The sequence below is a fragment of the Triturus cristatus genome, chromosome 4_1, assembly GCF_964204655.1.
Source record: "Triturus cristatus chromosome 4_1, aTriCri1.1, whole genome shotgun sequence".
Lineage (NCBI taxonomy): Eukaryota > Metazoa > Chordata > Amphibia > Caudata > Salamandridae > Triturus > Triturus cristatus.
This window is the reverse complement of record NC_140585.1, coordinates 424,916,587-424,930,833: the sequence shown is the minus strand read 5'-3', so window position 1 is coordinate 424,930,833 and position 14,247 is coordinate 424,916,587. Positions and strand designations below refer to the sequence as shown.

The window sequence follows — 14,247 nt, the reverse complement described above, 5'->3', positions numbered from 1 at the left end:
GCGACCCCACCCAGTTTCCCGACTCAGGAATCTCGCCGCGCCCCAGTCACAAAAGGACCACTGAATCATGCCCTGGAGAGCTAACAGAGAGCTCTCTGAGAAGGGGTGGCGTTCTGCGCAATAAACCTGACTGCTTGTGCCAGGCTACCAAAGGGGGGAGCAGGGGTTATCTTCAGTGTGTAACTCCCTTGCCCTGACCAGAGTGGTGGATTCTGCCTGGCTTAGGTGCGTACCCTAGCCAACCAGAAACCCCATTTCTAACTAAAACCAAGAGGCCAACAACCGCAGTTACACTCTTAGAAAGGAAACTCACAAACTGCGCTAAGAAATAAAGGTTAAGTAAGCCCTAATGAAGCGACCAGCGTCTCGAAACACATGTTGGTAGTTGATCACATAAAACTGCGCATGAAGAGATTGCGTGAAAAGAAAAAACTGAGATTTTGATTAAATAACAAGTATTTCTACTTCTTACACAGAGATAATAGTCTTTTATGAAAACAAGAAATCCATGATCCTGGCCTACCTCGAAAGGCGTTATTGCCCAGCGGCCTGCCATTTTGCAGCACTGTTACAGCATGTCTACGTGGCTGGGCCCAGGTGCTTCTACCTGGCATGGATACTGCATTGAACAAGGCTCAATATCAAACATGGACAGATGCTTTTTCTACGTCAAAAAGGCTGCCCATCCTTACAGCAACGGGCTCTAGTTATTAAAGTGGCCTCAATGTTTGCTTAGTAAGTAGATCAGATAAGTTCCTGTGTGCTTTCACACAGGGCATGTGCTGGCCATTTGTTACAGCAGTGAGACTCAGCAGTTTAAAAAAGATGTTTCGGTGAGGGGTGGTGGGTATTCAAACATCCAGACTTAAAAATGCCCACCACTGAACACTGCATAACATTGCTGCCGCCACGAAGAAGTCCCAGCTTGTTAGCTGCGTTCATGATTTGCTACCATTATATTCTGAAGAATGCTTTCCAGAGCAGAGTGTGGTTAAAGTAAGTCTTTCAAATAAGGCTGGTAACAAGTGAGAGTAAGGTGACGGTGCTGTGAACCCAGGCATGGAGCAAGCCTCCCTTTTCCAAAGCCCCAGAACAGATTTGTTAAACATGGACTACCTGGGTTAGAAAGCAGACACACGCCGCCAGGGTGGTGGGCATGAAAAAGCACATGGATGAATGCTCCAGGGAAAACCCACTGGCATCGCTGTCTAGATCTCACAATTATACATTTAGAATCAGTTTCAAAATGTGCTCCTGTAAAAACAATAACAACAAAGAATGCAATGCTAACAATGTGTATGATGTGAGAATGTGCCTTATATTCTTGTGACAGCGACAATGTTTACATTTTCATCTTAACATTTTACATTTTAAAATGCCAACATGTCTGGGTTGTAAGGTCAATTGAGAAATGGTAAGAAGTTAAAAAAATATATATGATTGGATAGTATTGCTGTCATCTGCCCCACAGAGCCTACAACATTTAACCTTCTTAGTAGATAAAGCAGCAGAAAATCCCAGTAATTCGAACTGCAATTAATGTGACCTTTCATCCATTCCCCAGATAGGATCATTTTACGCTTTACTTTCACTGGAAGTTGCCTTTATATTGTACAAACACACGTTTAGGGGCAACTTTCAGAAAAGGGTAAAAAGCAGTTGTGTAAACGTAAAAAGGGCAGTTGTTGCGAAAAAGAAATGCACACCATTTAAAAGTATCACTAGTTACTAACTGTGTATGAGCTCATTCTACACAACACACGAATGTACCTCAAAAACCTGGAGAGTGTAGACAAATAGCTCAGTGAGCTGTGCGCCAGCAGCAGAACTGTCCTGTTCTTCATCCTCACACTCCTTAGAATCCTCGGTTGCCTGGACCACACTCTTCCCCCACACAGCCCTTACATACATAGCAGGGCCCCACATCCTCTAGATAGGGAGAGAATTCCCTGAGAGAGGGGCGTCAGCCACTCTGTCCCCCGCCCCCACTCATGCGCCACTTAACACATCACTGTACGCCTCGCTCGCTCTGCCACCTCTCTGCTCCTGGATGAGCCCCAAGATGCTGCTGTAGCCCTCTCACCTGTGGTAAGGCACTCTTTTACTCTATACCTCAGTCTCACTTCATAAATCACATGCATACTAGACACCCCACTACCTGAACAAAGCTGATGGAAATGTAAGCAGAGTTCTAAATTCCAAGATTGTTCACGTTCCATCCCTGCACCATCCACCCCTATAAAAGTACAGACACAGCTCTTTCCTCCCCCAGTCAAGTCCATGCTATGCCAGAGCTGCAGGACAAGGGACAGATCATGTAGGTATGAAAGAACGGCGATAAATACAACCATTCAGAGAAATAAAAGATTATTAAATTAGATAGTTACTTCCTCTTCCTTCTTTCTTATGCTGCTGCCGTCGTTGTCTATTACTTGAAGAAGTACAGCAGTCAAAATCATGGCCCTACGACTATGCCAATATCAGCCACGAGGCACATCAAAGTTTATTTTCAAGTACAAAAAAACGAATTAAGAACTGAGCCCAGAATCAGTGGTCCAAAAGCAGTGTTTAATCCACAGATAGCAGTTTTTTTTTTTGTACAGCGCACTGCTGCCCCAGCAACGGGCGTCCTGGCGCTTGTACTCATACCGCTGTGGAACCCTTCCTGGCTTTCCCTGTGAAATGTCCACTCCTGGGCACCCCCAAGGTGAAGCCAGGCATCCCCAGCGCTGTTGGGGCAATTAAGCAAGCTATTGCCCAGAGTTGCACCCATGATTAGAGTAAGCACCGAGGTAAGAACTGTCAGGTTCGAGGAAATTGAGCCCAAGATCTGCCGAGGCAGGAATTGAACCCTGGTCCCAGGCCAGATCTCTGCATCAAGGTTTGCTGCTCTAACCATTGAGCCACACTTCTCCACAGTGAGAAATGAATATATTGCGTACCATTACACGAAACCTTAGCACTCCTCCATCCAACTCCATAGTCTGCACATACCTGTAGACACAGCTCTACAAGTCCTATTTCTATTTTCACCAATGAGCCTTCTCTCCTCCAACAAAAGGCCCCTCCTCAAGACAGGAATCACTTAATAGAAGCTGCATTGAGAAATAGAGACTGAAAAGGTAGGTGAGGGAAGGGTCTCGGACTGGGATGGGGAGGACTAAGGCTTTGGGTACTGAAGATTACTGCTAAGTAATATATTCATAACCCCAAAACCTGCTCCCCCTGTCCATACTCTGTGAGAAGGCCCTCCTCAAAGAATATGGGCTACGACTAGGGTACAGGTTTCTGGGAGACCATCTTGCTGCCTTGGCGTGCATATATCTGAGCCTCTTCCCAGAATTCGTTCCTACTAATATGTCCACCTGGGCACCACAGAAATAGTCCAAAAAGGCTACATAATGGCTACTCCATTTATAATAAATAATCCATCACTTTTAATTACTACACAAATGAAATAGTTTTAATTGCAAATTTACATGTGGCGGCTACCTTTTTAATCATTCTTAGCCTCTTCTTGGGTGAACAATACAGAAAGGCGGTCAGGACTGGTAGAAGGTTGGGTGCATTGGAGGAGGTATAGCTGAAAAAGGTGGAGTCCTGCTGTGACCTGTATACTTTACTCAGAAGGTCTCATGCATGGTGTTAGCCAGTGCCTTTTGATTTTACTATATTTATATGTATAATGAATGTACTTACAGGGCCTTTCATTAAGCCCTTTTCATTCATTGAACTGGTATTGTGTCAACCACATTTTACTCCCACCCACTACAGCATAGCACAGTGAGTTGACTCCCTTCAGCCGTTGACTGTATTCACAGTGAGTGACTGCATTTTGCTCCTTCAGAAAGAGCACCTCCACACACAAAGTAGTTCCCTTCAGTGCCAGGGACAACGAGGACAATGAGTGCTTCCTGAGACCAAATGAATCATTAAAGTTTTGCAAAACCCATGACAAAGTAAAACAAGCACTGACAAATCCAAAAGGCAAGCAAATTGCAACGTTGCTCCTTCATGTCTATGGCCTTCTTAACAGACAGAAACCCTACCTGCCACAAAATGGAGGTCATCATTGCTGAACGCAACTAAAAACTTTCAGTTCCACTTCAGTCATGATATGTATAAAAAGTCCCCAAACAGCCCAGTATCATAAATAAGAACAAACAGGTTCGTATTTTGAGTTCTACAATATTGCCTGACTTATATCACATATATGAACAACGGACAAATAGGTTGGCTATAAATACTCGTTTAGATAAAGTCATTTTTGGATGTGCAGATTGTTTCTCTAACTTTTTTTTTTTAGCCGTGGACGTCTGTTGCTGCCTCAACCACCTGAACCAAATATACATTAACTGAGAAATGTGCTTCCAGCCCTGTTCTACTCGACAAACCTGAGTGATTTAGGCAATACAAATTAGGCTTTCCGCTTATTTTGTCTCCCAGACTTTTGTTTTCCCATCCAAGCTTGGTCTTCCTCTAGCCAGTGGTCCATTTGTAAAAGATCAAAAAGTGTGGGGGTTTAGGAGTCCTTTGTTGGAAATGTCAAATGACAGGGTTGCAGTATACAACTAGGCTGCATATTCTTGGCTCCATCTTATACCATTTTCTAACACCTTCCTTTCTCTTTATCTCTCTCCTTCAAGGTTATGTTTTGTATCCCTGTTTGTCACTGTTTTACTATCTTACTTTTCCTCCTTTCTCAATTTTCTGCTTTTCTATCTCTTGCTCTGGGTCAAAGTCTGATGAACTAAGCTTTGGGCCTTATTTTGAGTTTAGTGGTCCAATGGACTGACAAACCCATGGTGGTGGCGTGCTAGTGGTCTGACCGCCCTATAACAAGTTGGGCAGTCGGACTGCCACATGCCCACTGTTACCATCAGGGATCCGCGATCCCGTGCAGTCTTGCAGCAGTCTGAGGCCCCTAATATGCTGGTGGTGCCGCTGCGGCACTGCCAAGCATATTAGGTGTTTCCTCACATCCACAGTTTTCATGGTGGTGAGTAGGCCATGAAAAGTGTGGTGGTGATGAAACAAAGGGGGTCCTACAGGGTCCCCTGGTGTCTCTGCGCCAGCGGATGTGTGCAGGGAGGCACATAGTGTGCCCCCCTGTCTGCATGTACCCCCAGTTCCTACAGGGCATGGACTTTGTAGTCCATGCATTGCAGGAACATGCAATGGCGTTCCCAGTGCTGTGCCTTGGTATGGCTCATCTATGAGCCTTAGCACTGCACAGCCATGGACCAGCCGCTGCAGGGCAGCCCGACCCGGATTACTCTCGGAATCCGGCAAACGGTTGCATTATGGCTTCGGCAGTGTGGCAGCGGGGCGCTGGCGTTGCGGCCCTCTGCCACACTGCCAAAGTTATAATAAGCCCCTAAGTCTCGGCCCCCGAAAATGAATTCACGTACTCACAACCAGGGCGAGATAAGTACTGGTCTTCACCTTCCGCTCATATGAACTGCGGTGGAAGGCCGATGAAAGTGCAGCTGCTCTTGCAAAAGCTACAGGAAGGCATGAAGGATGAAATGGGGAAACTGTGGCTTATGATAAAAAAAAAAGATCAGCGTTGAGTGTTATTCTTTAGATTTCATACAAACACTGAATTACAGTCAACCAGATGTATGCTAATCTAACTTCTGAGTACTAAAACCCTATAATTATCCAACTTGCACTGAGAAACATTAATTTGAGCTTGTCAGCCATCACATTTTCCCTCACCATGAAAATAAGCGAAATTCCCGGGCATTTCTGAAGTACAAGTAAAAGCATAAATGTTATACAAATTAACCAATGTTGTGTTCCCACCGATGCTACAGAGTTTACGACGTTTAGCTAAATAGACCCACCCCAGCTGTATGCACCATGCACAACCATTTACTCCGAGATGATAAACGCAAAACAACTCGATGTATTGGCCAGTTAGCTTGCAGCTCGCCTTTGACTCTGAAACACAAGCAGGGACCGGGCAAGTTCTCTTATTGGTGGGGGGATTTAGGCGTCACCATGTGCAAGTGGTGTCCCTTCTTTCCATTATGCAGGTAGAGTGCTAATAGGACGCACTAAAGATTTCAGTCTGGATACTTCACGTCATGGCGTGGTTCCTTGTGGTATGACAGCCATCTTGAAGTAGTATGTTTTGTTTTACTGTGCCACGTTATGCTCCGTTATTTAGAACAAGCTGCAAATGGACTCCTCTGTGTAGTTATGTCTAATAGATATTGAGTGAGGAGGCTGAGAGGACGTTTATACACCAAACCTAAGTCTTAGCAACACCATCCTCAGTTGTGTTACAGGATGTCTTGAATCAACAGTGGGGTTAGGCCCAGCCCGGAAACCGCTGCTGGAATTTATTTGTGCTCGGCTGGAATCCCGCAGAACCCCTGACATTCTGTCTTTACAGAAGGGACCTCATAAATAGGCCCTTTCATCGAATCCTCACGTGCTCCGTGCCTGTGAATTAAATGTAACACCTGTCTGTGGAGCTGGCCCCTCCGAATGGCAGGTCTAGAGGTCAGAGCGCACGAAGAGGGCACAGGACTCCAGAGTTCACGTCACACGTCCTCGTCAAGAAAATACTCCCACACTCAATCCATCGGACTCACGGGGCCCCGTGGACGCCAGTGAAGGGGGTGGGGGGGGGGGCGTGCATTCATGTCTGATGAGTTGCGAGGGATACTCTATTCTGCATGTATAACTCTAATAGGGGGCGTATAGTGTAATGGGAAGAATCGGTCTCTTCATGTCTCTTTATTCAGTTCTGCGTCACTGACAGTCAACAGTAATCATTCTAGAACACACCTTTAATGACGCCTGCTAGGGTTTTGAGACATTTTATGACTGCATTACCCAGAGGGGCCTTTAATATCGCTGACACCAGTCACATTAACACCAGACTGCAGCTCCCAGGACTGAGACGCTGAGGCTAGATGGACACAGCCTCGGAGTCTGCCATGTTGTGAGGAAGAAAGTAAGTGTATTGCCTTTTGATGAAGTTCAAGCCCACCCCATTATGGTCTACATGAAGGTCAATTGTTGTACCTCAGCTATAGGATCTCAATCCACTTCTCTGAATTTAGAAGACACTAGTATATTGTAACATTATGTTTGGTGCATAATTTGTAAGGCAATTCTTTTCAAGGCTGGGCTTCTGCGCGGCCCTTAGAGCCAGAAGCGACTCTTGGCTCAGCTCTCCGTGCCAATATGCTGTCTCACCCACCTGCTCCTCCCCACAACAGGTCTTGTGGTGATCTTGGGCTCAGCTGCCTCTGTGCCATCCTAGCCTCGCCTCCCAGTGCACTGTCATCCAAGCGCCCGCATTCACCTGAGAAATGTTGCTTCAGTATTACAGGGGTCACAGAGCTGTGGCCCACTGAGCCTCCGAAAATGAGCCCCGAGACTTATCCCACCCCTCATATTCCACCCCTCCATCTGAAACAAGATGGATGCTCCCATGGTGGGAGATCTGGTACCTACTCGCTCGTTCTTCTCTGCCATTCTCTTGTCCACCTATGCTTAGGTCGGCCTCAAGCGCATCAAGGCGCTTGATAATGATAGTTATTTTAGGCTTTTTAAGCTGTTCCCCCATACAAATCTTGCATCAGATACCAAGTGTCATCGCTGCGGTTCTGTTAGCGCCGGTGCATGCGCAGCACCCGCCGAGCTAGCTTAAGTAACGGATGGCAGTCCTGTCTGTGGGCTGTTACACTCCCCGCTCTGTGTCCTGCTCACTTTCAGCGGAAGGAGCTCCAGCAATGTGTAAATGAACTGTGTGTCCCTGAGGCGACAGGTTTGATACAGCCCTTCCAGTGACACCGGGACACTGACGCCAGTAGCACATTGGTCCCTATTATAACTGCCCAGTAAATAAAACAAAACTCTGTCCATTCCAACAGGGAGGGGAAAGACACAGCATAAAACAGCGAGCATTGAGCAGTAGTGAGGCGCAGTGGCCGGCCTCTCCACACAGACAGGAGGGTGGGGGCGTGATACACTGCGCAACAAGTGTGGTGTGCGCGATACATGACGTCACATGGTGAGAGGCGGTAGTGCCAGGGGGCCCTCGGCCTTGCATGTGAATAGGCGGTCCACCTTCAGCAGAGAAGAGGGGGACACACCGGGTGGGCCTGCGGGCGCTCTCGGCCAATGAGTCCACCATTTTATCTCCCCTTGAATCCTGCGCTCGCGAGCCCTAGCTAACAAGGAGGTCGCTATTACTTGACTGCATAAAGTGTTTTAAATACATTCAGGGTGAAGACATACACGGCAAAAAAAGGGCTTCTAGGGCAAAGCGCTGCATTATACTGCAGTCATGATCTGCCGATGTGTTTTACTCTACAAAATGCATCTCAAATGCAGAGGAGGGGACCCAGCTCTGTTCATATACAACCAGCCAGAAATTACAAGCCCCCCCCACACACACACAAGCAGCATGAATCAGAAACAGAGAAGCAACAGACACTCAGACAAAACTCGTCACCTCAAAAAGAAAGATGCTTCGACAAAGATGACCTTGAGAATTAGTAGGCGTCACATCATCAAAAGCTTTTTGGTTAGGACAAAAATATTGACGCAGTAAATACACCTTTTATTGCATGTTTGCGTTGGACAAGAAACTAAATGAGATCTGATGAAAACTTGCTGCCATCCCGCCACACCTTGTGCTACAGAGGGTGGCATTTGTGGGCTGTAGTGTGATTGCACAGACGTGCACGTCCCGCCCTACGCCTGTTTGCGGAGGCTTATACGACGCTGCCTTACACTGCAGAGGTGTCCTAGGGTAGCGCGAGCCTCTCTGCGTTTAGAGATGCGCTCCGTGAATGCAGTCAAGGTCAAGCCCTGACATCGGAAATGCAACGCTGCACCTGTCAGAGATGCAAGCGGGACCGGTGGGTTCGGTATCACCGAGAGAATATAAAAAGATCAGCAGGGCTTTGGCGGCGCGCGACACCGGATACCTGGGCGCAGCGTCCACTGCAGAGGCCAGCCTCGCGGAGCGGGCGAGACCATCGCCGCTGGGGGCTCCGGCACACACTGCCTACTGCCATAGCAATACCGTGACTCACTGCACGCTGTTAAACGTTAATACCTGCGCGGGTGTGAATGCGAAAAGAGACATGTGGACAGCAAGACAGATAGACAAACGCAAAGAAAGAGGTTGGATGACTAGATTGTACGAATGTCAGAAAAGGTGGGGAGATGGGGGGCGAGTGGGCTGCTAGCAGGCAGCATGGATGGACAGTTGTGTGGGTGGGGATTATACGGACAGGTAGGGGAATGGAAGAATGGGTGGACAAAGGGGGGTGGCTAAATAGTGGTAGATCTGATCAACAGGTGGACGGATACATATGCAGGCTGGCGGGAGGGAGAGTGGATGCTGTATGGGGGACAGGGGAAATTGACGAGTGGAAGGACGAATCGCCGGAGTGGGTAGGTGAAGAGTGGTGAGGTTAGATGGATGACTGGACGGATGAATAGAACCACCTAGACGGATAGGACAAACCGATGGACGCATGAAAAGACGAAGTGGCTGGGTAAACGAAAGCAACGCTGAATGTGTTGGGGTATCAAAATGTCAGAGGGAGGGTTGGAGAGAAAGACGCGCTATACTTTAAAACAAACTTCACGCTTGTGCACAGAAGGATAACTGCGGCTTACCGCTGGCATTCTTGCCGCATATGAGGTGCTGGTGCGGCTGCAGCAGTCCCCAGAACTCGGAGTCGTTGTTAATGGTCTGCTCCACGGCCTCGGCTGTGAACATGGGGGGCTCCCCGTCCTCCTTGTCTGGGGGCCGCGGCCCGGCCTGCAGCAGCCGGCGGTGTAGCTCCCTGAAGAGGCTCTCCATGCAGGCGGTCAGGTAGATGGCGGCGTGTTCGTGGATGCGCAGAGCCACCCGGCTGTCCACCATCCAGCGGTAGAAGCGCCCCACGGACAGAGTCAGCCCGCAGCGCGCAGACTTGCCCCGGCTCAGGCGGTCAGCGCCGCCTGTGCTCATGTTGTAGAGGGAGAGGGCGCCCAGCGCAGCCGCCGTGCCGCCCGCAGACAGGCTCCAGGTGAGCACCACCTCCATGGCGCTCTGCACCTCGGAGCGGGTGCACTTGGCGAAGCGCAGGCTCAGCCGCTGCGCCTCCCTGGCGATGCGCACCAGCGCACGGCTGAGCAGCGCGGACAGGCGGGCCACAGCATCCCGGCTGAGGGGGGCAGCTCCTGTCGGCTCCTTGCGCAGGAGCGCCTCCACCTCCTCCAGGGTCCAGGGCACCTCGTCGAGCTCGGGCAGCCTGGAGCACTGGCCCGAGCAGTCCGGCAACTCCGAGTCTTCGGCCAGGACAGTGTTGACGGTGTCGAAGCTGTTGTGCCGGCTGTGCATGGAGCCAGTTAGCGGCCTGCCCTTGGCTCCATGTGGGGGCGCCGCCGCCGGGTGAGAATCGGAAGCCAGGGAGAGGTTGGACGAGCGGAGGGAGCCTGCGGCACCACCATACCCGGAGTCCAGCGTGGAGTCCTCCAGCGTCCTCACGGCGGTCTTAGCTCTCCGTGCCATGGCTGCACTTCATACTGCACCAGAGGAGCCAAGGGGGGCTAGGGCACCTGCGCTCGCATCAGGTGCACAGCAGGGCAGGCTTCTGCCGCGCCGGAGGGCAGAGAACAGCTGGGTGCGGAGCTGAGGGAGGCGGCGCAGCTCACTCACTCACTCTCCCGGCAGAACAGCAGCAGCAGCAGCAATGCACCAGGGCTGCCCAATTCCGATCCCGCACTGCACTATACAGCAGACCCAAAAGCAGCCTGAAGGCTGGGGGCGGGGTTACGCAGAGCAGGAGACCCAGCAGCCAATGGAGTCTGCGGGTGGCGCATTCCACCACAGTAGCAGCACCAGCAGGGAATGCGAGGCGCTACAGAACTGGAATGTCAAGAGTGTGGGCAGAATCCTGCGCAGGAACTGGACGCGCCACTCTCTTCAGCGAGCATGGTCTCATTCAGAAACTCCCAACACCTCCCTCCCGCGCCATCCATCACACTGACACGTTCAGAAACAGAAAATGAATGTCGAGGCTTGAATGTAAATGTGCATTCTTCCTGTCATCGGACACTTTCCTGAATTGCACAAGCGTGTTCCAAAACAGCTGGGGGAAGTGGTAACACACACACAATGCAAAAATGCAGCGGTGTTCTTATTTGTGACGACTACTCCAAGCTTTGATACAGTCTATTGAGTCAACTGGTCTCCGATAGGGCAACGTTAGTAATGGGGAGAGTGCATACTGCACACGCACAAGTATTCTTGAAAAGAGGATTTGTTGGGTGTAAAGCAAAATGACAAGGGGTGCCATTAGTCACTGGCGTGCCAAGCATGTAGCAATGGCAGCCCACTGTTTGCGCCGCAAGGATCCTCATGGGGACTCAGAGCAGGCAGTCTGCAAAACCCGCCATGAAAGCTCCCTATTGGCTCCCTGTCCGGGAGAGAGTCCACTTTATGGCGGTATGCATTACCCGCAAGCTGATAGAAGGAAAGGACCAGAGATTATCTCCTCTATGGTCAAGGCCTATCGAGCTAATAGGCGACTGGTAGCTATGCGCTCTATAAATGCTGCTTCATTCATTCACTGTTCTCTTGGTCTTGAAATAACGCTAGTGTAGGGTGACGAAATGTAGAGTGACCAAACCTTGAAAGTTAAAAACTGGGACATTTCGCAAAACAGAAGGACTAACATTTTACATCCACCAAGTGGCACCGAATGACTTACATGACAGCGCTCTTCAACAGGTAAACAGGCAACGAGTAGCTAAGGGAATTGAATGCAACTTCTAAACCCAGTATTAGACGTTGTTAGACCATTCAGTCTTAGGGTGGTCTTCCCCTCAAACATTTTGCCTTCCTCTTCCATTTTTACTAACCTTGTTTTCATTGGGCTTAGGACTCTGTACACTTTACCCCCGCTAACCCGTGCTGACATGCTTGTGCCCTTTCCTCTAAACATCGTAATATTGGCTTATACCCACATGGCATATTTAATTTTCTTATAAGTCCCTAGTAGTGTGGCATTAATTGGATTTTACTCATTTTGGCCTTGTTTTAATTATTAAATTAAGCTCTATTTTTCTAACCTGATGTGGGATCCTTTTTGTGTGGTGTTTTCATTGTTTTATCGTTTGAAGTGTTGCCCCAACACTTTACACATTGCCTCTAAGTTAAGCCTGACTGATCCATGCCAAGCTACCAGGGGGTTGGCCACAGGTTAATTTGGGGCTTGCATGTGCCTTTCCCTGACAAGGATTGTGGTTACTGCTTAGCCAGTGTCACACCCAGTCAATCAACAACCCAATTTCTTACTGGTGTGTTTTTTAAATTGCTTTGTGATAAGAGCTGCTATCTAGACCTGCCTTGAAAGATATAAAATCTGCCTCCCTCTGTTTTCAGTCGACCCTTCTGAAAACTAGGACATGTGTTAAGTTTGCTGTAACCTCCGAGGACAGTTTGTGAAAACCCGGGACTGCCCCAGCAAATCCAGGACTCCTAGTTACCCCACGTTAGTATCAGTTAAAGGGTGTAATATTATGAGAAAGTAGCCCGTTATCCAAGCTGGTGTCGCAAGCAGGAGCTCAAATGACTGCATGGTAATGTCCGCTCTGGGCAGTCACTAAAGCTGTTGGGATGTGATTGTAGGGGTTTCGGTGTTTATGAGCAAGCAGTGTTCGTCACTTCTCACCCTGAAGGCTGCACTCACTGAATCACTTTTGAGGAGGTGCTACTTGTGTGACTCCAGCTCGAACTGTCAATCATTCCTAGTATCTACAGGAGGAGGTATGGGCAAACTTGTTCGCCCTTTACAGGGAGCACTAGTAGGATCATGTAGCCCAGCCGCCCTGCACCTTCACGTACCCCTGCTTACGTGCACCCTGCAGTTGCTGTCTCTGGATGATAACTGCTGCATGCGTCGCACAACAGCAACCACTGATCCTGCTGCAGGTTTGGGTCTGGTGGCAGTCTCTTCTAGTGAGTGGAGGGAACATTTGGTCGGACCTTTTGAAATAGCCACAAGGAGCGCAAAGCACCTTCCAAGAACATATTTTATTTGTCGTTCCTCCTTCTGTGGTTGTTATTGCGTCACAGTTGCAGCAGAAGCGAGCCAAGCATTTACACTACCAGAATATTGTGCTGTGTGTCTTGTCCCAGAAAATCATTACCAAAAATCTACTACAATAATATTGTCAAGGTAAGAATATACAGATAAGTAAAGAATTACTATGCTTATCCCCACTTAAAAGTACCATGACTATATATATATATCTTGAAATTATGTATATTTGGAATACATAAAAGTAAATCTGTCCACACGCACACACGCACACGCACACACACACATGCACACACGCACACATACATATATATGATAATAAAGTAACATTATTCCTTTCATAATGTGCTCACTTTATTTTGCAGGAAGATGCTTCGGTGCTCAATATTCTGACATACAACTGAAGTGCATGGCAATGAGTTTCCTCAATACAGCCAGAGGGCTTGGAATGCAGCCACCTATTAACAATTGGTTCCCATATTTGTAGAATTTTTGATTGTGTAAATCAAGATCTTCAGACAGTCCTTTTGAAACAGCTAACTAGGATGAGTATTTGGCAGCATTTTCAAACTTTCATTTTTAAGGTAAGCGAGGCAGTGCAACACTTTATAAACGGCGGTGGTGCAAGGGGGTTTCTGCTCAGAACATTTCTTGTCAAGATGCCTCTTAAAATGAAGGTCTGAAGTCTGTATTGATGATGGGTTTCACTAATGTCTAAGCTTTTATTCTGATGTTTATACAGCTTCACATTGATATCACGAGGACGTTTTTTTTTAAAGATAGCCAATTTGTATCTATTTCTGTCCCTAGAACAATCATGTGTTAGATTAAGCATTTGCCCTCAGGCTTTAGGAATCGGGCTGAGTGGAGTATTTAGAGGGAAACATTAGACTGTGAAAATAAAAGTATTTAAGGCCTTGGTGAATGCAAGACGTGTCACTTAAATGTGTAAGTTGCTTGGTAACTGTTTACAGATCAAGTGCAAGAGAAATAAAACGTTCTTCCACCCTTATCATGCCTTAAGAAACTTTGAACAAGAGGCAAAGTCTCCTGGGAGTGGTAAATCATTTTATCCGGTTGACACATGGAATATACTGACCCTGCTGTATGTACATTATAAGATTGCTGCAAGTCACCAAAGAATTTCATGACCATATAGAGCAATGAGTACGAAAGC

General features: G+C 48.1%; 1 protein-coding gene across 3 annotated transcripts in view; it reads right to left on the bottom strand.

The window, feature by feature from the left end:
* The window catches only part of ABTB3 (ankyrin repeat and BTB domain containing 3), a 677,712-nt gene extending 666,958 nt beyond the window's left edge, over window positions 1–10,754 (bottom strand). For all 3 annotated transcript variants that reach the window (XM_085652553.1, XM_085652554.1, XM_085652555.1), the window contains exon 1: window positions 9,658–10,754. In XM_085652553.1, the coding sequence (XP_085508679.1) occupies window positions 9,658–10,537 (880 nt within the window). In that variant the 5' untranslated portion in view covers window positions 10,538–10,754. The remainder of the gene's footprint in view (window positions 1–9,657) is intronic.
* Window positions 10,755–14,247: the final 3,493 nt, after the last annotated feature.